Source organism: Gopherus flavomarginatus, chromosome 6, assembly GCF_025201925.1.
Source record: "Gopherus flavomarginatus isolate rGopFla2 chromosome 6, rGopFla2.mat.asm, whole genome shotgun sequence".
NCBI lineage: Eukaryota > Metazoa > Chordata > Testudines > Testudinidae > Gopherus > Gopherus flavomarginatus.
Window position 1 is genome coordinate 30,506,401 of NC_066622.1, and position 25,003 is coordinate 30,531,403.

General features: G+C 51.3%; 1 protein-coding gene across 6 annotated transcripts in view; it reads right to left on the reverse strand.

Moving 5' to 3' along the window:
* PC (pyruvate carboxylase) overlaps positions 1-25,003 on the reverse strand; it is a 242,256-nt gene that overhangs the window by 69,339 nt on the left and 147,914 nt on the right. For all 6 annotated transcript variants that reach the window (XM_050960406.1, XM_050960405.1, XM_050960407.1 and 3 more), the window contains one exon: positions 14,560-14,722. In XM_050960406.1, coding sequence (XP_050816363.1) covers positions 14,560-14,722 — 163 coding nt within the window. The remainder of the gene's footprint in view (positions 1-14,559; positions 14,723-25,003) is intronic.

Consider the following 25,003-nt stretch of genomic DNA (forward strand, 5'->3'; position numbering starts at 1 on the left):
GGGGCAAGTCCCTTCTCCTGTCTTTTCCCTCTCCTACCAGTTCTTTGGATCAGGGACTGTCTCTCATGCTGTGTTTTTGCAGCATGGGAAAGGTTGGGGTCTGAGCAGCGCTCAGCCCAGTAGGTGCCATTGCCAGGACCTCTAGTTGTTACTGTAATACATGCAGTAATGCTCAGAGCTACCTCTGAGTTTGGGGTGTGTGTGTGTGCGTACAGCTCCTAGCACAGCCAGGCTCTGATCCCTCATTGATGGCCCTTGCTGCTACTGTACTACATCTAATCCCCAGGGAAGAAAAACATTTCCCACCTCTAGAACCTAGCTGACTGTGCATTCCAGCTGGGCCCCGGGCACCCTTATTAAAGGGCCAACAACTTATTTTAGAAGGGAGCCTGTGGGTAGGGATACAACACAGCTGACTCAGGACCCCCTCTCTGCCCTTCCCAAGGCCTGTTATGTCAAGAACAATGGCTGTCTCCAGCTCCCAGACCCCTCCCATCACTCCCTTCAGAGCTGGGGATTGAGGCCAGGAGTCCCGGTTCCTTTAACCCTTAGACTCCACTGCCTCCAGAGCTGGGACCCAGTCCCAAGGTTCTAGTGTGTTAAAGCCGAGGGTGCTGGGAGGCAGGACTCCTGGCTTCTATTCCCAGTCCAAGGTAGCTGTAAGCCAAACAATAAATGTGACGGATGCTCCTCTCTCACCTTCCTGTCTTTTGGTGCTTTTGAGATGCGTTGCCATGGAAATCAGACCCTGAAGGAAGGTGGTGGTGGAGGAGATGAGCGTGGAATGGAAAGTGCCTTGTGCCCTTATTCCTCTGCTATCCCCCGACATAATCCCTCACTGGCCCCAGCCCCCCAACGATCTCCCCTAAGACAACACCAGGGCAGACTGAGGGAGGGCTCTGTGCCCCGTGGTGCGCTGGGTAGCCAAACTTTTCCACAATACCTCTGCTCCCCCCAACCTACTCTGGCAAACAGAATCCTCCTTTCCACCCCTCTTCACACTGCGCAAATAGGCCTGAGCTTTGCTTCCCTGGAATCCCCCTCCGCTCCCTGAAGTCTTCCCTACCCTGTGTGCCAAAATTTCAGCGGTCCTCACTCCCCTGGAGTGGCAAGATGCCGGGCGTGGGTGGCAAGAGTCCACTGCCTTGAGGCATCATTGACCATAGCAGAGACGGTACTAGCAATTTGGCCATAGCTCCCTGCGTCTCTCCCAGAATCTCATGTTCCCGTGCGCCATCCCGCTCCATCTTTCCTCCCTACTGTTGCCAGATACCTTGGAATTACATTTCTCTCTTGCATTCAGCACTGCCTATGCTGCATGCTCCCCCACGACTGGACTGTAGCACCAGCGGTACAGGCCCATTGCTGGGCTCCCAGCATCAAGCGATTGCAGCTTCCATTTAAAAAAAAAAAAAAAAGCAGTTTTTAGCCTTTGGGGAGAAAACCTGGAACATGTGGCTGATGCCAACCAGAGCCTGCAGAGAGCCTCAGCTGATTAGGTCAAGGGATGGGTGGGGGAGTGGCCCTGCATGTAACCAATACAGCAATGCCTGCCTGAGTCTGCAGACAGCCTGAGCTGATTGCTCTGAGAAGGGGACTGCCCCAGGCATCTCAATGGGGTGATAACTCCCTCTTCTCTGGCGCACCGCCAGCCCCATCCCAGCAGGGGGCTCTGTGTATGGGTGGTGAGGGGTTGGTACTGTAACCTGCCCCAGGAGAAAGGAAGGATTATTATACGCATTTTACAGATGAAGAAACTGCAACACCAAGAGGAGAAATGACCTGTCCAAAGGCATTTAGGGAACAAGTAGCAGAGCTGAGAACAGAACCCAGGTGGGCTGAGTCCCACTCTGTCATCTTAACCACCAAAATGGAATTGATTTTGAGAGCTGAAAGGATAAATTCCTCCCTTACTCTGTTGCAGTGGTTCCCAGTGTGGGAGGCCAGATCCCCGGGGGTCCGCTGTGAATTATGCAGGGATATGTCCTCCGAGCCAGGGCCGGAACAGCATTTTGCTGCATGAAGGGAGCCATTTTGTTCCCCAAATGGCATACTCTGCCCAGCATGACCTCATCTACACCGCGGCTGAGAGGTAGGGTGACCAGATGTCCCAATTTTATAGGGACAGTCCCGATTTTTGGGTCTTTTTCTTATATAGGCTCCTATTACTCCCCCCCCACCTCCGTCCCGATTTTTCACATTTGCTGTCTGGTTACCCTACTGAGAGGTCACGCAGGCAGGGGCATTCCTGCACTGGCGGACATGTGCAGGTAGTACTGGAAATGAAAGAGGTCCAGGACATTTCATCAGCTGCCAAAGGGGTCCTTTGTGGAAAAAAGTTTGCGACCCACTGCGCTCTCTGATCTGGGTTGCTGACAGAATTCGGATCCCAGTGCAGTAAAGTGGTTGAGCAGGGGCTTCAATACAGCAGAGGACTGCTCACCTGCTTGAAGCCATGCACGTGCTCAAGCAGTTTGCAGAATCAAGGCCCAGCTGCACTGGATTTAAGCACGTCCTTGAACGCCTTGCAGAATTGCACCCAAACGTGTGAAACTGACAGAAGAGAAATGGGAATCATTTAGAACCCAGATGCCGCTTTCCAACTAAGCTTCCTTGCGGGGGGAAGAAAACCCAACAGTGCTACAGCTCTTGTTTATTTTAGCACAAGCGGGGCTGGCTGCCTGTTTGCGTTAAATTATTTTCACACTCTGCTGCATGACCTTCCTCTCATCTGTTATTTGAAAATGAATCGCTGGAAATTAAATTTGCACTGATTCGGGTTTTTTTTTTTTTAAGCTTCTCAAGTTGGCAAACAGCTTAAAAAAACGTTGATAGCAAAACATTCCCGGCACTGCTGAGCGTGAGGGCGTCGCGAAGCCGCGTATTACAACAGCGCAGCCAGCTCTGGGATCCTGGCTCCTATGTTTTAATTCAAGGTGGGAGAAAGGTTTCCAAGGAGCGGGTTTCCACTTGAAATCAGTGCTTCACCTGAGTCAAAGCAGGGCCCAGTGACGTGGTGATTACAACAGTTTCAGTCAAAACATTTCAAACTAAGTTGAATCAAAATGGAGGATTTTGTTTTGGCTTTTTCATTTTGACTTAATTTTTTTCCCATTCATATGAATATATTAATAACACATGAATAGTTTGCATTTTTATATATATTTAGTGCTATAGAACATTTACATGTTATATATAATGCATACTACAAAATGTAAATATATATAAATGTAACCTATTCATGTGTTCCAATGGAGTATATTAATGTTGTTATATGTAATATTCATATATGCTCTAGTCAATGTTGTAGATGACAATGTTTCAGTGAGGTCCTTTTGATGTTTCCAAAATGAAAACCTTGGGGAATTTTTGTTCTGCTGTAAATTTTGAAATATGACTTTCTTAAACCGCAGAATTTTCCACGGGACAGAAATTCCATTTTCCAACAGGCCGGGTCTTTATATCTCAAGAGGCAGGGTCACGCATACAGGGACAAGGAACTTCAGCCAGACTTACAGGCTGTGCCCTGGGACACATGGACTCCGGAAAGGACTCAAGGATCCTGGTGGAAACCAGTTGATCATGAGCTCCTGGGGCAATGCAGGGGCGTAGCTCTAATGAGAGACAGGGGTGGATCAGCATGGGGCGCCACACAGGAGCAGGGAAATGGTGTCACCTCTGTATGTGGCACTGGTGACTGGGACACTGCGCCCAGCTCTGTGGTGCGCACTTTGAAATATCGCCATGAGAACAATCCAAGGGCTGGGGACACCCGAGAGTTAAGGAACAACATTTATTTAGTTTATCCAAGAGAAGATTAAGAGGTGACATGATCATGATCCATTACCAATGCAGGGAGGAGATTCTGGAGAGCAGACAGCCCCTTAATACTGCAAAGGCAGAACCCAGCCCAACGGTTGGGAGCAGAAGCTGGACAAGTTCAAACCAAAAACAAAGTGCCAATTTTGAACTAGGAGAGAGACTCACCATTGAACAGCTCGCCCAGGGCCAGGGTGGATTTTCCATCATTTGGTGTTTTTCAGTGGAATTTGGACATCTCTCTAAAAATTCTAGCTCGACCATCAGATCTGTGCTGCATGCAGGAAGGGTTCAGGGGGCCGGGAATTCTCTAGCTTGTGTTATTCACAGAATTTAAGGCCAGAAGGGACCAGCAGATCATCTAATCTGAACCTCCTGTGCAACATAGGGCATTCAATTTGATCTAAACTCCCTTATATTGAGCTCAAAATCTTAGTCCTCAGGAGACTAACCTGTTGTGAGCTCCAGGCAGGGAACAGAACCCCGAGGCCACCCCCCCCTTCCTGAGACCCCTGACATGGCAGGGAATTGCTGAGGTGATCCCTACAGGTGACCTGTGCCCCATGCTGCAGAGGCAGGTGAAAAACTTCTAATGTCCCAACAGGCAGAAATTTCTTCCTGACTCCCAATCTTGTGATCAGCTGGACCCTGAGACCATGAGCAAGATGTGCAGGAGGAGGAGGGCAGACTGGACATGCAGAATGGTCTCGTCTGGTCTTAAAAACAAATAAAATAAAATTCTGTGGTTCTATGAAAAAAACCCCACCAAATTAAAGTAGCAGCCTGAATGCCATAGCATCTTCCTATCCTACTCCCTTGCCTAGGGAACTAGCGCCTGCGAATGTAACAGTCGGAAAAGACATCCAAGCCACGAGTTTGTTCTGCTGTTTAGAGACATCATTCAAAGCGCTCTTTGGCACTGTCGGTATTGTGCTGTATCAGTTTAGCAGTCCCTCAACACACATACACCTTGCCCCCACCGCACCTTTCCTTGCAAAGTCTGAAAGAAAAATCAGAGCTTTTCAACAGCCCAAGGCAAGCAGGATTGTGACTGAGTTACCCAGCTGGAGGGAGAGGTGAGCTTGGGAGTTCAAATGCTAGCGATTAGCAATGCCATGCCGCAGCTCCGGCATGGATCTCGAACAGCAGTCAAATGTGTGGTTTAGATGGAGGAAACTGCTGGGATTCCTAGTGACTAGCCTTTAATCTTTAGTGCTTTAAAGCCAGAAATCCCGAAGTGCTTTGCTGAGGAGAGCAACGCCATTTCGCTCAGTTTTACAGATGGGGAAACTGAGGCACAGGGAGAAGGGCTGTGCCAACATCACATAGTAGAGGTGGGCAGATTTCCCAAGTCCCTGTCCAGTAGTCTGCACCATACTGCCTCTAAGACACCCACTCACCCCTCCTACCACTGAGAGTTCTCTTTCCCAATATGCCCCACTTCACCTCTGCTAAGTGCTGAAGGTAGCCCCCTCCCCCTTCATGAAGGAGAAAGCCTCAGCCTGCGAGTGGAGGAGCCCTTGCCAGACTGTGTACATCTGCAGCGTTTACTCTAATAAAACGATCACACGCATACACAACATAGCCGCAGCTACCAGGATTCCCGAGCAGATGCCAAATCCAGCACGGGCTCTTTAGCTAGCTCTGCACTCCAGGCTCAGGGAGCAGATGTGAACTGAAATACATCTATTTGCAGTGGCTCAGCTGCTTTCCAAGCATAATTCTGGGATTGTCAAGTCCATAGATCCATAGATTTATGGCCAGAAGGGACTCTGGCATCCTGGATAGCACAGGCCAGAGAACGTCACCCAGGTCCTCTTCTATTGAGCCCAGTCACTTGTGTTTGATTAAAGCATCTTCCAGACACGTTGGATTTGGAGACTTGGAGAGGAGAAGACCCCCACTCCTTTCTTTTGGGAGTTTGCGTCGCTGGTTAATCACCAGCACTGCTAAAATGCTGTGCCTGATTTCTCCTTGGAATGTGTCTGGCTTTAACTTCCAGACCAGGGTTCTTGTTTGGCTTCTCTCCATTAGACTGAAGAACCCTGGGATCTTCTCCCATGAAGGGGAGAAACATCATCATCCCTTGCTCTTCTTTACGAGAAGTTGAGCAGACGGGGTCTCTCATGCTAAGGCATTTTTTCCAGCCCTCAGATCATTGTGGTGGCTCTTCTAGGCCCCGTCTCCAACATCCCGCTGTCTCACACATCACTTTTCCTCTCGTCCTGAACTACAGCACAGCAGGGCCAGCATGTCTGCAGTGAACCAGGGCAAGACCCATGGCTGATGGTTACATCCATAGGCCTGAAGGCCATGCTGATCATGCCAGTGTGAGCGCCTGCATATCATGGGCTGGAGAACTCCCCTAGCCATTCCTGCCTCCAGCCCAAAATGGATAGTTGAGCTAGCCGCTGGGTAACATTTTCAAAGTCACTTAAGCCCAGATCCTTAAAAGGCACTGAGGTGCTTAACTCCCATTTAAATCAATGCAAGAGGAGACAGGCCTTCGGGCCACATTCACGGTGGTAATGCACTGTCTTAAGATGCAGATAGGCAGCTAATGGCCTTTACAAAAGTGCTCAGAGTAAGTGCCTGACTCCTCTGGAGAGACAGTGGAAATCATGTGCCTACCTCCCTTAGTCTATGCAGCACCCGACATGAAGGGGGGCCTTCCCACCCAGACTGATTGGAGCTAGGCACAACCTTAATGTAAATTAAACAGTGGATTCCACAGAAAGTGGAAACGTGGAGGAACTGCTAAGGAGGAGCACAAAAGAACAGCACAAACATGTAAGGACAAAAATCAGAAAGGCTAAGGCACAACATGAGTTATACCCAGCAAGGGACATAAAAGGCTACAAGAAGTGGCTCTTTAAATACATTAGGACCAAGAGAAAGATGAAGGAAAGTGCAGGTCCTCTACTTAGCAGATACTCAACTCAAGTAATATTAAAAACAAGGGGGAAAGAACACAAATCAAAGCAGATAACGAATGGGTTAAAGAATATTTAGAGATATTAGATGTATTCAAGTCAGCAGGGCCTGATCAAAGGGTACTTAAGAAACTAGCTGATGCCAATTCTCTTCAAGAACTCCTGGAGGACAGGTGAGGTCCCAGAGGACTGTGGAAGGACAAACATCGTATGTAACTTTAAAAAAAGGGAACAAAGAGAACACAAAGAATAATAGACCAGTCAGCTTAACTTTGACGCCTGCAAAGACACTGGAACAGATTATTAAACAATCAATCTGTAAGTACCCCGAGGATAATGGGGTTAGAAGGAATAGCCAGCATGGATTTGTCAAGAACAAATCATGCCAAACCAACCTCATTTCCTTCTTGACAGTGTAACTGGCCCAGTGGATGGGGTGGAAGCAGTAGACGCAATGTATCTTAATTTTACTAACGCATTTGACACATTCCCAAGTGACATTCTCATAAACAAACTAAGGAAACGTAGCATAGGTGAAATTACTATAAGGTGGGTGCACAAATGGTTGAAAGACTACTCAAAGAATAGTTATCAATGGTTCACTGCCCAACTGGGAGGGCAAAGCTAGTGGGATCCCACAGGGGTCAGTCCTGGTACTGTTCAATATTTTCATTAACGACTTGGATAATGGAGTGCAGAGTAGGCTTATGTTTTCAGATGACACCAAGCTGGGAGGGGTTGCAAGTGCTTTGGAGGATAGGCTTAGAATTCAAAACAACTTTGACAAATTAGAGATCGGGTCTGAAATTAACAAGATGAAATTCAATACAGACAAATGCAAAGCACTGCACTTAGAAAGGGGAAAGAAAAATCAAATGCACAGCAACAAAATGGGGAATAACTGGTGAGGCAGTAGTATTGCTGAGAAGGATCCAGAGGCTATACTGGATCACAAATTGAATAGGAGTCAACAATGTGATGCAGGTGCAAAAAAGACTAAAATCATTCTGGGGTGTATTAACAGGAGTGTCATACCTAAGACCTGGGCGGTAACTGCCCTGCTCTGCTCAGCACTGGGGAGGCCTCAGCTGCAGTACTGTGTCCGGTTCTGGGTGTCACACTTCAGAGGAGAGCAACAAAAATGAGAAAAGGTTTAGAAAACCTGACCTGTGAGGAAAAGGAAAAGAAAAGAAAAAAAAAGGTGTGTGTGGGGGGGCTGTTTAGCCCTGAGAAAAGACAACTGAGTGATTGAGGAGGGGCCTGCTAAGAGTATTCCAGTATGTTATGGGCTGCTACAAAGAGGGCAGGGATCAACAGTTCTCCATAGGCAGTCCAGGTAGGACAAGCCATAGTAGGCTCAATCTGCAGCAAGGGAGGAGATTTAGGCCAGATATGAGGAAAAACTTTCAGACTCAAAGGGCAGCTAAGCTCTGGAGTTGGCTTCCCATGGAGGTTGGACTCCCCGTCATTGGAAGTTTTTAAGAACAGGCTGGACAAACCCCTGCCAGGGATGGTCTAGATTTACTTGCTTCTGGCTCAGTGCAGGGGCCTGGACTAGATCACCTCTCCAGGCCCCTTCCAGCCCCATACGTCTGTGATTTTATAAGTGCACAGCTGCTCCTTCTAATTTTTTTAGGGTTACAGAAGGGATCAAATCCCGTCTCTGCTGTTTGAGCTGCCAGGAATAGTCCTGACAGACCTCCCCAACCTGCACAGCACTTAGAAAACGCTCTCCATCCCATCTTAAACAGTGTATGGGCCGGATCAGCCTGGCCAACCCCCAGCCCACACCCTGCTACCACGGAGCGGAGCGCTACTCTGTGCCGTGTCAATTACCCTCTCCTTCCCCTGCTCGCAGGCGCTAAGCGGCAGCCCAGCCGCCTTGACCCCCTTGGCTCTGTGCAGAAAGGCAGCGGTGAAGCACTGAGGCGAAGGGGAAGCCGGGCAGAATTTCGGCTCAGTAAAGCAGACGTGATTGATGGCTCAACTCCCCAACTGCCCCTGCAGCCAAAGGGAGCTCACAGTCGTTCTGCTTTGTGCTTCTATAGGCACAAAGCAAGTAAGGAGCCGGGAGTCCTGAATCCCAGCTCAGCCCTGCTCTAACCCTCTCAACAGGTGAGAAGGGAACCCAGGAGTCCTGGCTCCCAGCCCAGCCCCCATCCACAGGGCCAAGCTGCCTCCCACGCCAAGAATCTGGGATTCTGCTGAGCCAGCCGTGGCCACGTCCAGGGAGGCTGCACTAAAGTCTGGCTCTCCAGGGCTCTGATGTGTGGAGCAGCAGAGACCTCCTCAGAGAGTGGCTTAGGTCAGCGGCCAGGGCCCAGCCAACCCCCTCTGAGCTCAATCACCCAGCCTGCAAGAAGGAGGGGTCATGAGTGAGTGCTGCAAAGGGTGGGGGGTAGAGTGAACATAGTGGGGGTGGCAAGGGCTGGGATAGGGCCCAGAGTCTAATCACACTCACTACCTACATCTGGACTTCCTGCACTAACCCCTACCCCCACTCTCCTCCCACAATTGGAGAGGAATCCAGGAGTCCTGGCCACCAGCCCTCCTGCTCTGACTAGAGTATAGACCCCAGGAGGCCTGGCCCCCCATACATCCCACCAGAGCTCTGGCAGGGAGTATAGTCTAATGACTACAACAAAGAGGATTTCAGCCTAAATCCTGGATTCTCTTCCTGGCTTGGGGAGGGGAGCAGGGTCCCATGGCTAGAGCAGGGGGCTGGAAGTCAGGAGGACTCCTGGCTTCTGTTCCCAGATCTGTTACTGACCAGCTGTGTGACCTGGGGCAAGTCCCTCCCCATTTAGCACCTGTGTTTCCCTCCCACTCTTTGTCCATGAGATAAGATCTGGAGGACAGGAACAGTCCCTCGCTGTGTCTGTGCAGTGCCTGGCCCAACCGGGCCCTGCTCGTGGGGGGCGGGGGCTGCAGACTTTACTATAATATTATTTTCTCCTCCTAGTTAATAATTAAGAGACAGCTGCAGATGCATGCGTCTCCTCCTTAATCCCCAGGGCTTTTCAATTGGAGCTGGAACCGGCTGTGTGTGAGATGGAACAGAAACTGCTGGCAGATACCAAGCTGGCGGCGCTGCGCTCCGGGCCAAGGACACTGGTCAAAGCAGAGAGCTGGCTAATTTGCTGAGCCAGCCAACCTTAACAGCACAGGCCGATAAGCTGCCCTGTTGCTGCTCAGACCCAGACCACAGGGAGTCTAAGCCAGTTAGATCACTTCCCAAATTCACTCAGATCAGCTCTCATCTCCCTGCCTCGCATCACTTGACTTCAGAGAACAGAATCTAGGAGTCCAGGCTCCCAGCCATCTCTGATCTAACGCCCCAGATTACACTCCCCTCCCAGAGTGAGACACGGAACCCAGGAGTCCTGCGTGGAGCACGCTGATGATGCCGTTTTGCACCCAGCAGCAGCAGGAGGGGATGTTAAATTAGCAGAAGTCACGACATCCTGGTGGGTGGCTCATGCTGCTGAGAGAAGAGATGCAAGGGCATTCCAGAGCTAGATGAATCCTGGCACGGACTGTGGTACTGCAGAAAGACTTCATTCCAGCAAGCTGCCAAGCAAGTGGATGGATGGGTGCCTTGTGCTTAGTGCAAGCGATGCAGCCATGCCTGCCTGAGTCTGCAGAGAGCCCGAGCCGATTGCTCTGAGAGGAGTGGGGATGTGCCCCAGGTGTAAGTGATGCAGGAAAGCAGCGTGAATCTGCAGAGGGCCTGACAATGGAAGAAACACTGCAGCGTATGTGAAAGCAGCAAAGAATCCTGTGGCACCTTATAGACTAATAGATGTTTTGGAGCATGAGCTTTCGTGGGTGAATACCCACTTCGTCAGATGCAGCGTATGTGGCAATCAGTTGAAAGAGTGAGGTCTGCCCAGTGGTTAGGACAGGGATTGTGCAGGGTAAGCCCCCTGGCGGGCCGGGCCAGTTTGTTAACTTGCCACGTCCGCAGGTTTGGCCAGTCATGGCTCCCACTGGCCGTGGTTCGCCATCTCAGGCCAATGGGGGCTACACGAAGCAGTGCAGCCCAAGGAATGTGCTGGCCGCAGCTTCCGGCAGCCCCCATTGGCCTGGAGCGGGGAACCGAGGCCAGTGGGAGCTGTGATCAGCTGAACCTGCAGATGTGGCAAGTAAACAAACTGGCCTGGTGGGCCACAGACCAAAGGCTGCCGATCCCTGGGTTAGGAGCGCTAGCCTGTGTTTTGGGAGATCTTGGTTCAAATAGTTTTTCACACCCATGCATAGCTGGCCAGATGTATTTTGGGGATGGGGGTAGGGGTAGGGATTTCGCTTTCCTCTGAAGCATCAGGAATCAGCCACCTCTGGAGGGACACTGGGTTGCATGGGCCGGGCTCTGAGCAGGTCCACAGAATCCTCTCTCTAGCTGCCTGGTAGGTGGGTCTTGCCCAGATGCTCAGGATCCAGCTGGTCATCAGACTGGGGGCTGGGAAGGAATTTCCCCCAAGTCATATTGGCAGTGACCTTGGGGGTTTTCACCTCCCTCTGCAGCATGGAGCGCAGGTCACCTCCCGGGATCAGCTGGGCATGGCTCAGCGCAGGGGCCTTGGGAGACAATTTGGTCTCTCCTGTTCCCTGCCTGGGGCTCACAACCGATTAGTCTCCTGATGGCTGAAATGCTTTGGTTTAACTACTGTCTTGGGGCTCAGTACAGGGGGAATTGAACAGCCTGAGATAGACAAGAGGTCAGACTGGGTGATCTATAGATCCCTTCTGGCCTTAAACTATGAAATTCCTTGCTCTGCCACAGACTCCCTGGGAGACTTTGGACCAGCCATCCAGCAGCCTCTCTGGGCCTCAGTTTCCCCATCTGTAAAATAGGGATCATTCACCCTTCCCTATCTCCCACAGTGTGGTGAGGGTAAGTGCCTTTGAGATTGTGAGGTGCTAAGTCATTATGGTAACAGGTGTCCAGGTAAGCACTTAAGGTAAGTTATAAATAAACCAGGCAACTGCTGTGTCAGGCTCCATGGTACAGGGCCCCTTGTTCTAATAAGTGGCTGCATCTGAAAAGCTCTGGGAATCACTGAAAGCAGGAAATTGAAACCACTGGCCCACAGAGCAGCTAGCTGGAATCAAAGTGGGAGGCACCGGTGTGTCCAGAGGAGCAGCCGACCGGGCTGGCTAATGAGGCATGGAAAGCAGTAGCCGAGACAGCGTCTGGTCAGAGTGGGATCCCTGAAAGCATGGCAGGATTGGAATTAGATAACGCCACGTTCGCCGCACGATGAATCCAACTGCAGGAGCAAAGCGGGAGGTTTAGACACACTCCAGCTCCTGCTAAGCAGGATCTTGAGTGACAGCTCATTTGGAGACCAAAATGAAGGGAGGCAGCAGACAGAGCACTGGACTTGGACTCAGGACTCCTGGGTTCTATTCCTACTTCTGCCACTGACCTTTGGCAGGTCCCTTCCCCTCTCCGTACCTCAGTTTCCTCTCTCCCGCTCTTTAGGGCAGGGACTGTCTCTCATTGTGTGGTTGTGCAGTGCCTAGCCCAAAGGGGCCCCAAACTCAGTCGGGATCCAGACAGCACCCAGCACCACAGGAGTGCTACCATAACACAAATAATAATCAGATGAGAGAGAATAAGCAGTATAGGAGGCTGGCAAAAAAAACCTGGGGTTCCCATCAACTTTTTGTCCTGAACAAGGCCAAAAACTGAAACTTCAAAACATTGCACAAGTGCAAGTCCACAATCATTTGTTGTGGAAACACCAAGACATTCCCACAGCTGGAACATTCTGGTGTTTCCGAAACAAAACATGATACTGGGGAGCTCGCTAGGCCCCACCTTCCAAGCTCCCTGCCAGGCGGGCCACCAAGAAGCCAGGAGAGACAAGAGGAAAACAGCAGGTTTCTAGCAAAAGTTTTGTTGAAACTGAGCCGCTCCCCTGAGATGTGGTGATTTTGACACATCAGCCTTTTCAAAATTGCAGCCAACTTATTGGCTGGTCCAACTGTCACAGAGAACAGTGCAGGTGAGTAACCACTGGAACAAACTGTCAAGGGCTGGGGTGTATTCTCCAGCTCTTGGTGTCTCCAAATCCGGACTGGTGCCTTTCTGGGAGATGGTTTAGTCCAACACAACTGACTGGGCTCAATACAAGGGGAACCGGGTGAATTTTGCAGGTCTGTGTCCTACAGGAGGTCAGACAAGATGGCCACGGGTCTCTCCTGGCCTTAAAAATCTATGAGCAACCTGGCTGCAGGGCACTTAATTATTTGTGTTACTGTTCACCAGTCACAGATTGGTTTAAATCTTGGAGTATCAGTTTTGCCTCCAAAATGAGCTACTCCCATTAACTGCTGTAACACTGAATATTATTATACAGACTTTAAACACGTCCCCTCAAATTCATCTTTCTACAGTGAGCAAACCCCATCTAGTCAATCTTCCCTCGCAGGAGTTTTACTAGGTCTCTAATGATTCTAGTTGCCACTCTGTGAACTCCCTGTGATTGTGCAGTCTGGATCGACAAAGTGTGTGCACACCTAGAGAGCCAAGCTATTCCCCTGCTACCCCTCCCCCAAGGAAATTCCAAGGGTCCCCACCAACACACACACAGCCCTACCCATCCAACCCTGGGGGAAGGGCCTACGCCACTCCTACAAAACAAATGCACAGCACCCACCATGCCCCTACTGACACCCCCACCATTCCCAGGACATCATGCCCAGGCAAGGATCCTAGCCCCCTGCCTTTCTACTCCCCCGCCCAGTCAAGAGAGCAGAATCGGTGGGGGCTCTCACAGTCCCTCCTCTCCTTCTGCCAGCTGGTGGCGGGTGGGGGGGGGCGTATCCATGCCAGACTCTTTTGCAGCGATCCCCAGTTGTTAGTTTGAGTGGCAAGAGCTGTCGCGTCGTTAGGAAGGGAACGGGGAGTCTGAACAGCCGAACGCCCACGCCTGGGGTTTGAATGGAGCAGCCTGTCATGCAGACGGAACACAAGTGCTTCTGTTTATCGCCAGCACCCCAGAGAATCTAGCACAATGCCAGGAAATGCGAACTGCCAAGAAGGAAACTAGCAGGTTGATCTTCACATGCTGAAGCCTCCAACAGCCAGGGATAGAACCCAGGAATCCTGACTCTCAGCCACGCCCCCACACCCACCTCTAAGCCACTAACTCCCACTCCCATCTCAGAGCTGGTTCTCACCACTAGATCCCATCGCTAGCTTCCATGGATCAGCCACAGAGGTGGACTTTAACACATGCTTGCCAGTGGATTAAAATTTGTCTCCAGACTGAGTTTCACGCATAGTACAGAGGACAACATCTCCTTCCACCTCTAACACACACACAGCTCCCCCACTTTCTCCTCCTCCCACATACACCCCCATGCTGCTGGCAGCAGCCGTCACTCAGGGAGAATATTTCCCCCAAAGCTTTTTTAGGAAGGAAAATGAGGTTTCTCACATATAGAGAATTCCCATGGAAAGTTTCCACCAGCCTTGGAATTGTAGATTTTTCATTAAAAACTGAAAATTGACCAGTGTGGGGCCAGACGCCTTCCAGAGTTTGGAAGTTCCTAGCTGGAAACATTACAGTTCTGGGGAAAGCATGCTGGACTTTCAGCAGTTTTCAGCCAGAAGTCTCCCCGTTTGGGGCCAAATTGTTTCTTTCCAAATTGTCCAGGTTTGGGCTGAACATTTTCGCTTTTCAATGTCAAGTCAAGCTGTTCTCCAACCAAGAGCAGATCCGCACTCTGCCTTTCCCCAGCAGGGCGCCAAACTGAGCCTGGTCGGCCCCCGCCCAGGAGCGGGGTGGTGTCCTACCTCGATGCGGCCGGTGTCGGGCTGAAAGCCACGGGAGGGATCCTCAGTGGTGACGCGGCACTGGATGGCACAGCCATTGATGCGTATGCTGTCCTGCCGCAGGCTCAACTCTGCCAGGCTCTTCCCCTCCGCGATGTGGATCTGGGCATGCACCAGGTCCACGCTGCCAAGAGAGAGGAGGAGGAGAGCTTATGTTAACCTTCAACTGACTACAGCAGCGCCAGTGTCCACCAGAACCAGTCCCAGCAACCCAACCTCCTCCACATAGCCCAAGTGTCCCCAATAACCCCCAAATAGGACCCCTGATCCCTCACGTGGGGCCCCCATAATGTCCCACATCACCCACCACAGCCTCTCCTCCTCGTGTCCCCACAGAGCTGGGGATCTGCGGATGCACTGATTCTATAGCCTTTTGGGATCACACAGGGTTTTCTATCCACCAGTTTCAAAGTCATTGGCAAACACAGGCCAGGATTGGCACCCCCATTATTATACTAATGGGGAAACTGAGGCACAGAGTGGCAGGACAGTCCCCTCGCTGCTCAGTGCCTCAGTTTCCTCTCCAATCTTTTGTCTATTGCTCTTCAGAGGAAGAACTGTCTCTCACTGCATGCCCGTGCATTCCACAGCATGACGGGGCCCCGGCTCTGTGCGGTGCCCAGCACAATGCCCCTCTCCCGTGATCTTAGGGCCTCTGGATGCTACAGAAATACTACCTACAAGCATGGTAAGTTAAGCCTGTGTTTAAATGCTGTGTTGGACAACAAAGGGATTACTCAAGCAGGTACTTAACTACAAGCTCTTATGGGACCTTTTTTAAAAAGCCGTTAGGAGCCTAAATCCTATTGACTTTCGATAGGGCAAATAACTCCCATTTAGGCCTTTGAAAGTTGCCCTCGATGTGCTTTGCTGAACCGGGGCCACCACGCTGGGATTTTAGCCAGTGATTGCGCTTGTGTGATGCCCAAGCCAGGCCCAAATCCAGCTTGCAGGCCCCAGCCAGTCCAACTCTGAACACGCCTGAGTGGGAGCACTCAGAAGACAGGGAACTGTTTTCACATAGTCCCACAGAGCCAAATTCAAGCATTCAAAGTCGTAAGTTGGGCCCCTGTGCCTCTGTTTCCCCTCCTGCCCTTTGTCTATTCAGACAGTGAGCCTTGGGGGCAGGATCTGTCTCTCACCGTGTGTCTGAGCAGAGCCCAGATCTCAGATAGGGTATGGAGAGCCTCCAGTCTGGCAGGGTCCTGGTGTGTGACCAATAACACAAGACTCATAATGATAAGGATTGAGGGTTTTACAGCACCATCCAAGTGACAAGCGAGCCTTCAATGCTCAGTCAATAGGGCAAATGCCTGACAAGGGCTCTAACAGACCAGCAGCCCCTGCAACACGCACACGTTGCGGGGTGATCAATATTTTATGATCCATGAACTCAAAGCTGGGTTGTAAACGCAGCTGTTTTAAATGCACCTGCCTGTGACCTAACCCCAGGCAGCTCAGATCTTGCCTTTACATAGACAGAGAGATTCTGAGGGGGGAGGGGAGTCAGGACTCTTGGGTTCTCTTCCCAGCTCTGCGATTAAGGGGTTAGTACATGGGGCAGGAGTCATGTTTCCCACTCTAACCCACTAGACCCCACTGTCCTCCCAGAGTCAGGGCTAGAACTAGGGCACCCTGTCTCCCAGCTCTAACCACAGGCTGGGACTGAGGCACCTGGCTATAATAAAGGGGCTATTTTAAAACAGAACCAGAAACTCCCAGAGTTAAGGCCAGAGGGGACCATGAGACAGTCTAGGCTGCCCTCCTGTGTAGCACAGGCAGAGTGTCACTCAGTTCCCCTGTATTGAGCCCAGCCACTTGGGTTGCCTAAGTATCTCCCAGCAAGGAAGCCAGTCTGGAGAATCCACCGCTTCCCTTGGGAGTTTGCTCCAATGCTTAATCACTCACATTGCTAAAAACTGGTGCCTTGTTTCTAATCTGAACACCTCAGCTGCCCTGAACTTGGGCAGAAACCTGAAACGCTTTCGCTTAGTGGAGAGCCACCTTCATTATTAGTTTTAGAGTTGTACCCAGAAACCCCCACCCAATCACGGCCTCATTGGGCCTGGTGCTCCCCAGACCTGCAGCAAAAGACAGTCCTCGGCCCAAAGAGCTTGCAATCTAAACAAGGAGTGGGAGGGGAAACAGGCAGAGAGTGACAAAGGGACTTGCCCAAGTTCAGTGGTAGGACTCTATACAGGACCCACAAGTCCCAAGACCTAGCCCAAGGCCACCTCTACTATATCACACTGTGTCTGCTGAGTCAGAGGGGTTATCCCAGCAGGTTGGGACCCCAAGGGGCTGCCGGTCAGGATTGAGGGGCACTGGCAGAGCTGTGAGGGGGAGCCGAGGACTGGGATAGCAGGAGGCTGTTGGTTGGGATTGAGGGGCACTGGCAGAGCTGTGGGGGAGCCTAGGGCTGGGCTAGCAGGGGGCTGCAGGTTCAGATTAAGGGGTACTGGCAAAGCTGTGCGAGGGAGTGCAGGGCTGGGCTAGCAAGGGGCTGTTGGCTGGGATTGAGGGGCACTGGCAGAGCTGTGGGAGAGCCTAGGGCTGGGATAGCAGGGGACTGCAGGTTCAGATTAAGGGGCACTCGCAAAGCTGTGGGAGGGAGTGCAGGGCTGGGCTAGCAGGGGGCTGTTGGTCGGGATTGAGGGGCACAGGCAGAGCTGTGGGGGAGCCTAGGGCTGGCATAACAGGGGGCTGCTGGTCAGGATTGACAGGCACCAGCAGAGCTGTGGGGGAGCCTAGGGCTGGGATAGCAGGGGGCTGTTGGTCAGGATTGAGGGGCACCGGCAGAGCTGTGGGGGAGCCTAGGGCTGGTATAGCAGGGGGCTGTGGGTTCGGATTGAGGGGCAGCGGCAGAGCTGGGGTGTGTGAGTGAGTTTGTACGGCAACGGCGGCTCAGCGATGTAGCTTTGCCTGTTACCTGCCCCTCTCCAATCACGTCCCTCATTTTCATGGACAATGGATCCAGTGCTGCTCCCCCCGCCAAATACAGGGTGACTGACAGCACTGTTGCTGGGGTTACCACCTCACGCCGTACAGACAGGCAGAGCAGCTGGGAAACTGATGCCAGGCTTCGAGCCATGGCATGGGGCGGGGGGAGTATGGGAGTCTGGTTTCTTTGGAGCTGGAGGCAGGCGAGCTCTGATTTAAGCAGCTCACACTCTCAGCACGGCCAGGTGCCTGCTCTGCCAATGCAGGGGGCGCTCCATTTCCAGGGGAATCTGGAGAGCAACCGTAGCCCTTAATTAACAGCCCCTTGGGGCAACTGCTGACTGCAGGGGAGGGGGCAGCAGTGGATATGATGTCCATGGAACGCTATGGGACAATGCCCCCCCACTGCACTGCAAACTCCAACTCTGGCCTCCCACTCCCACAGCTCTGCCAGTTCCCCTCAATCCCAATGGGGGGGCTGCAGGTCAGGATTGAGGGGCATTAGCAGAGATCATGGGGGTAGAGCCCAGGGCTGGGACCGCAGGGAGCTGTGGGTTGGGATTGAGGGACACTGGCAGAGTGGCAATTAATTAACAATTCCACCCTGCTTCTCCAGTCACACAGACAGATGGTCTGAACTGCTGCTATTATGGTTTATTAATCATTTCCATTTCCCCTAGCACAGGGCAGTTGCTGTTCCCAGCCTCTGGACCCAGCGCCCACTCTTCAGTCAGGCATCTCAGAAGATCTAGCTTCAGTACTGAAAAGAGTGTTTTTAAAATTTCGGATGGATCTATTTCCTCATCACATTAGTCTGGGGAACTCATGGCCACTGGATCCCACTGCCATTCACCCTACTTCCAAATGTAGAAATGACGGGGCAGGGAATGTGCCCGGAAGGTGGCAAATTCAGGAACGATCAACGGGGAATGCTTAATGCTGGTGCCCCTTCATCCCAGGCTGATTGCTGGTAGCCAGGGCCTTGCCAGATTATTCCTAGTTGGAGAAGAAGCAGATGGTCCCACTCCGCTATTCCTTTGGTGCCATCCTGTTCATTTTCTAAGCATACAGAGAAAGTTTTGTTCCTTAAGCACAGGAGGAACAAAGAGCTGGCAGTTGCCTTGGTCTGAAATCCCTGCACAAGTCTCCAGCCAGTCCTGTGCCCAAGAAGCCCTGTCTCTCACTTAGGGTCACTCTCGTGACTACCCTGCTCACTATTTGGCTCTCTCATCCAGACGCAGCTGCAACCATTCAGCACCCCAGCCTCAGAACTGGCAATCAGGAAACCCCTGAGACTACACAGTTTCGCTTCTGATCAGCCTTGCCACATGGAGCACTGGCTTAGACTTCTCCAGCTCTCTCATTTCAAAGAGGAGATTAATTGCTCTTCCTTCCATTTAGCCTGAAAGGCGCTTAGCACACCTATCAGCTGTAGCCAGGCCTATAAATCAAAGGCCTCCTGGAGGACACACCACCAAACAGGCTTGGGGAACTCCTCAGTACAAGATCCCTCTGCTATTCACCCTGCCTCAAAATGCTAGAATGAGGGAGACCATGGCAGGGGCACTGGAATAATGTGTATAGTGGGGGAGCTGAGAGCCACTGAAACAAACTGTAACCCTGAATATGATGGAAACCACTTCAAGCCAGGGGGTGCTGCTGCACCCCCAGTTCCTCCAGTTCTAGCACCTCTGGACCATGGCCCACAGCACTGTCTGATCATTGCTTCATGCTCCCCCCCCCCAGTGATCCTTGTCTTACACTTAGCCCGGAAGCTCTTTGAGGCTGGGACCATCTTTCCATGCTGGGTCTGTACAGCACCTAGCACCGTGGCTCTAGTAGGAGTAATACAAATAAGAAGTAATTGGTTGAGCTTACACCGAACTCGACAGCACATCTTGGCCTGTCACACCATAACTTGAACACCGCCTCTGAGCCAATCCCATCCTTCAGGGAAGGCCCTAGGAGCAGTAGCCAGCACCCTCTGGATCCTGGGGTATGGGGGAGACGTGAAGGCCCTGACAGCCCTTCAGCACAGCCCCAGGGTAAAAGCCTGACTGTCCCAGAGCCCAGCACTTCCACCTCAGCTTCCCCATCACGCTCTTCAGCCTACTTCCCCCGCAGAGGTAACCTAGCCCTGCAGCCGAGCAGCTCCGGGCAGCTCAGCCCTGCAGCCAGCTCTAAGACAAGAGAGCCTCCAGCATGCCTCCTTTCAGGCAGGGCCCAGCAGCAACCATCTGTCCTGCTGTCTAGCCACCTGGGCTCCAAACAGCCCAACAACCAGGGCCAGCTCTAGCCACCTACCATTGCAGCAGCCTCAGCCAGCTCCTGGCTCTCCCCCAGGCTCCTCACCCCAGAGAGAAGCAGCCCATGTGCTTTCCTCCCCAGTGCCAGGCTCTCCCTGGCTTCAGTCCAGCCCTCTGCACAGGTGTAGCAGGGCCAGGCAGGCTCACCCTTAAAGGGGCAGGTCGTCCTGTTACACCCAGCTACAAGCACCTCTGGTGTTCTCTGTGGATCAAACAGCTGGTTGCTGGTACCAATTCAGGCTTCCCAGCAAAACACTCCCTCATTTCACCTCTGCCCACTCTCCCAACAGAGTGTAACACGATGACACCCAGAGGAAAGGGGAAGGTCATACAGTCCCTGGCGTGGCGGGCAGACTGGGGGGGCCCTACCCTGGGGGAAGGAGGATTGTGGGCATGCAGAGCCCTGGTGTGGGGGGCAGACTGGGGGGGCCCTACCATGGGGGAAGGAGGATTGTGGGCATGCAGAGCCCTGGTGTGGGGGGCAGAAAGGGGGGGCCCTACCATGGGGGAAGGAGGATTGCGGGCATGCAGAGACCTGGTGTGGGGGGCAAAAGGGGGGGGCTGCCATGGGGGAAGGAGGATTGCAGGCATGCAGAGCCCTGGCATGGGAGGGAATGGGGGAATGGTGGGTCATTCCAAGCTCCTACCGTGGGCAAAAATAGGGGACCCTGGAATGGGAGAATGGAGGAAGGCGAGGCAGACCCCAGCCATGGGGTGTACGGTCACTGGGACGCATTTACGGATAGACGACTGTTTGCTCAGGATGGACTTCATCTCAGCAAGGAGGGAAATAGAATTCTAGGATGGAGGCTCGCCGACCTCATCAAGAGGGCTTTAAACTAGAAAGTTGGGGGAGATGGTTGGGAAATGTTCGGGAGATCTCCACGCCAGAACATAACCTGGAGAGGGAAGTAAACAAAGTGAGCGGGGATACCCTTGTGGCCCAAGATTTGATCCAAGGAGGAATAGTGGAGTAGAAACCAGAGTAACGGGTGATGCTGGTGGTAGAAAGTTTGTGCACGACGGGGGAAAGAATGTCACTGACGCCAAACGCAGAAAATTAAAAGGTTTGTACACTAATGCGAGGAGCCTAGGTAACAAGATGGAGGAACTGGAGTTACTCGTGCAGGAAGTGAAGCCGGATATTATAGGGATTACCGAAACCTGGTGGAATAGTACTCATGACTGGAGCACGGGTATTGAAGGCTATGTGCTGTTCAGAAAAGACAGGAAGAAAGGCAAAGGTGGGGGAGTAGCCTTGTACATCAATGATGAAATTAAATGTAGCGAAATAAGATGCGATGGAATGGATAAGACAGAGTCCGTCTGGGCAAAAATCACGCTGGGTAAAAAAGCAACTAGAGCCTCCCCTGAGATAGTGCTTGGGGTGTGCTATAGACCGCCGGGATCGGATTGGGATATGGATAGAGACCTCTTTAATGTCTTTAATGAAGTAAACACAAAGGGGAAATGTGTGATTATGGGGGACTTCAACTTCCTGGATATAGACTGGAGGACGAGCACTTGCACGAATAATAGGGGTCAGATCTTTGTGGATGTGATAGCGGATGGATTTCTTCATCAAGTAGTTGAAGCACCTACAAGAGGGGATGCCATTTTAGACTTGGTGTTGGTGAGCAGTGAGGACCTCGTAGAAGAAATGGTGGTAGGGGACAACCTTGGTTCGAGTGATCATGAGCTGATTCAGTTCAAAATAGATGGAAGGATAAACAAATGTAGATCTGCGATTAGGGTTTTTGACTTCTCGAGGGCTAATTTTAAAGAGTTAAGGAAATTAGTTAGGGAAGTGGACTGGACGGAGGAATTAGTGGATTTAAATGTGGAGGAGGCCTGGAATTACTTTAAGTCACAGCTGCGGAGACTGTCGGAAGCCTGCATCCCGAGAAAGGGGAAAAGAACCATGGGCAGGAGTTGTAGGCCAAACTGGATGAGCAAGCAACTCAGAGAGGGGATTAGACAAAAGCAGAAAGCTTACAGGGAGTGGAAGGAAGGCAGGATCAGTAAAGAAAGCTACCTTGCTGAGGTCAGAACATGTAGGGATAAAGTGAGGAAGGCTAAAAGCCACATTGAACTGGAACTTGCAAAGGGAATCAAAACCAATAGTAAAAGGTTCTACAGCCACATAAATAAGAAGAAAACAAAGAAAGAAGAAGTGGGGCCGCTATACACTGAGGATGGAATGGAGGTTAAGGATAACCTAGGCATGGCCCAACATCTAAACAAGTACTTTGCCTCAGTTTTTAATAAGACTAGTGAGGAACCTTGCGATGATGGAGGGATGATAAACGGGAATGTGGATATGAGAGTGGATATTACGGCAACTGAGGTAGAGGCCGTATTTGAACAGCTCGATGGGACGAAGTCGGAGGGCCCGGACAATCTCCACCCGAGGATATTAAAGGAACTGGCACGTGAAATTGCGAGCCCGTTAGCGAGAATTTTTAAGCGATCGATAAACTCGGGGGTTGTGCCGTATGACTGGAGGATTGCTAATGTAGTTCCTATTTTTAAGAAAGGGAATAAGAGTGATCCGGGTAATAATAGGCCTGTTAGCTTGACGTCTGTAGTATGTAAGGTCTTGGAAAAAATTTTGAGGGAGAAAGTAGTTAAGGACATTGAGGTCAATGGTAATTGTGACAAATTGCAACACGGATTTACTAAAGGTAGATCGTGCCAAACCAATCTGATCTCCTTCTTTGAGAAGGTGACGGATTACTTAGATAAAGGAAATGCGGTAGATATAATTTACCTAGATTTCAGTAGGGCGTTCGACACGGTTCCGCACGCGGAGCTGTTAGTTAAATTGGAAAAGCTGGGAGTGAATATGAAAGTTGTAAGGTGGATAAGGAACTGGTTAAAGGGGAGATTCCAGAGGGTCGTATTGAAAGGTGAACTGTCGGACTGGAAGGAGGTCACCAGTGGAGTCCCTCAAGGATCGGTTTTGGGACCGATCTTATTTAACCTTTTTATTACTGACCTTGGCACAAAGAGCGGGAATGTGCTAATAAAGTTTGCGGATGACACGAAGCTGGGGGGTATTGCTAACACGGAGAAGGACAGGGATACTATTCAGGAAGATCTGAACCACCTTGTAAACTGGAGTAATAGAAATAGGATGAAATACAATAGTGAAAAGTGCAAGGTCATGCATTTAGGAATCAATAATAAGAATTTTGGATATACGTTGGGGGCGCATCAGTTGGAAGCGACGGAGGAAGAGAAGGACCTTGGGGTACTGGTTGATAGCAGGATGACTATGAGTCGCCAATGTGATACGGCTGTTAAAAAAGCAAATGCGATTTTGGGATGCATCAGGCGGGGTATTTCCTGCAGGGATAAGGATGTGTTAGTACCGTTGTATACGGCGTTGGTGAGACCCCATCTGGAATACTGTGTGCAGTTCTGGTGTCCCATGTTCAAGAAGGATGAATTCAAACTGGAACAGGTTCAGAGACGGGCTACGAGGATGATCCGAGGAATGGAAAAACTGCCTTATGAAAGGAGACTCAAAGAGCTTGGCTTGTTTAGCCTGGCCAAAAGAAGGCTGAGGGGGGATATGCTCGCCCTATATAAATATATCAAGGGGGTTAACGTTAGGGAGGGAGAGGAATTATTTAAGTTTAGTACTAATGTAGCCACGAGGACGAATGGGTATAAACTGGATATTAGGAAGTTTAGACTTGAAATTAGACGAAGGTTTCTGACCATTAGGGGAGTGAAGTTCTGGAATAGCCTTCCGAGGGAAGTAGTAGGGGCAAAAGACTTTCCTGGCTTTAAGACAAAGCTTGATAAGTATATGGAGGGGATGTTATGATAGGATTGTTAATTTTGGGCAATTGATCTTGAATTACCACCAGACAGGTCTGCTCAATGGTCTGCGGGGAGATGTTGCATGCGATGGGTACTGAGTTGCTGCAGAGAATTCCTTCTTGGGTGCTAGCTGGTGACTCTTGCCCACATGCTCAGGGTTTAGCTGATCGCCATATTTGGGGTCGGGAAGGAATTTTCCTCCAGGGCGGATTGGCAGGTACCCTGGAGGTTTTTCGCCTTCCCCTGCAGCGTGGGGCACGGGTCGCTTGCTGGTGGTGTCTCTGCAGCTTGAGGTCTTCAAACCATTTTTGAGGATTTCAATAACTCGGTCCTGGGATAGGGGTTGTTATAAAATTGGATGGGTGGGGTTCTGTGGCCTGCCTTGCGCAGGAGGTCAGACTAGATGATCAGATTGGTCCCTTCTGACCTATGAGTCTATGAGTCTATGAGAATGGGGACCGTGGAATGGGGGGAGGGAAGCCCACACAGGGCCCCTCCCATGGGGAGAAGGTGGGAATGAGGGACACATAGAGCCCCTGGCAGGGGAGAGATTGGAGGAAGTTGCAGGGAATTCTTGCAATAGAGGGGGCTGGGCAGGTGGCACCCAGGGAGCAGTGGGGGAATGGAGGGATGCCAGGGGCCCTGGTGGGGACAGAGCACTCAACCAGCAGAAGCTATGAAGTGTGTGACCTGCTAGTAGCAATTCACATTAGTAACAGGGACAGCAAGCGAAGCAGGAAGACAGCACATTCCAAAGTGACCTACAGGAAACGCTTCATTCGCAGCCCACCCTTAGACTGGGGTACACGCTCCCACTAGACCTGGCTGCTCATCCCCTAGTCACATGATGTAAGAACAAGGGGCAGCCAGCAAAAGGTGGCAAATTCAGAAGTGAGCAGTGTTACTCTGGGGAACTCCCCACCACAAGAGACAATTGAGATGAAGAGCTGAGCAGGATTCCACAAGGGGACTGAACTTTTGTATGAAGAAAGGGACTATCTGGAGTGAAATGAGTAGGAGTTTAAAGACCCATCAGGAGCTTTGGGTTTGGTTTAACCCTATTCTGCTCCAAAGCTTAAGGCAACTGCTTACATAGGGGTCCCTCACCCAGCACTGAGATGCAGCTGCCTCTGGGGTGGGGCACTAGGACTGTTTAATATACAGGGATCCCTTGCCCAGCGCTGAGATGCAGATGTCTCTGGGGTGGGGCACGGGGACTGTTTATACAGGGATCCCTCACCCAGCGCTGAGATGCATCTACCTCTGAGGTGGGGTACACGGACTGTTTATACAGGGAGCCCTTGCCAGGCACCGAGATGCAGCTGTCT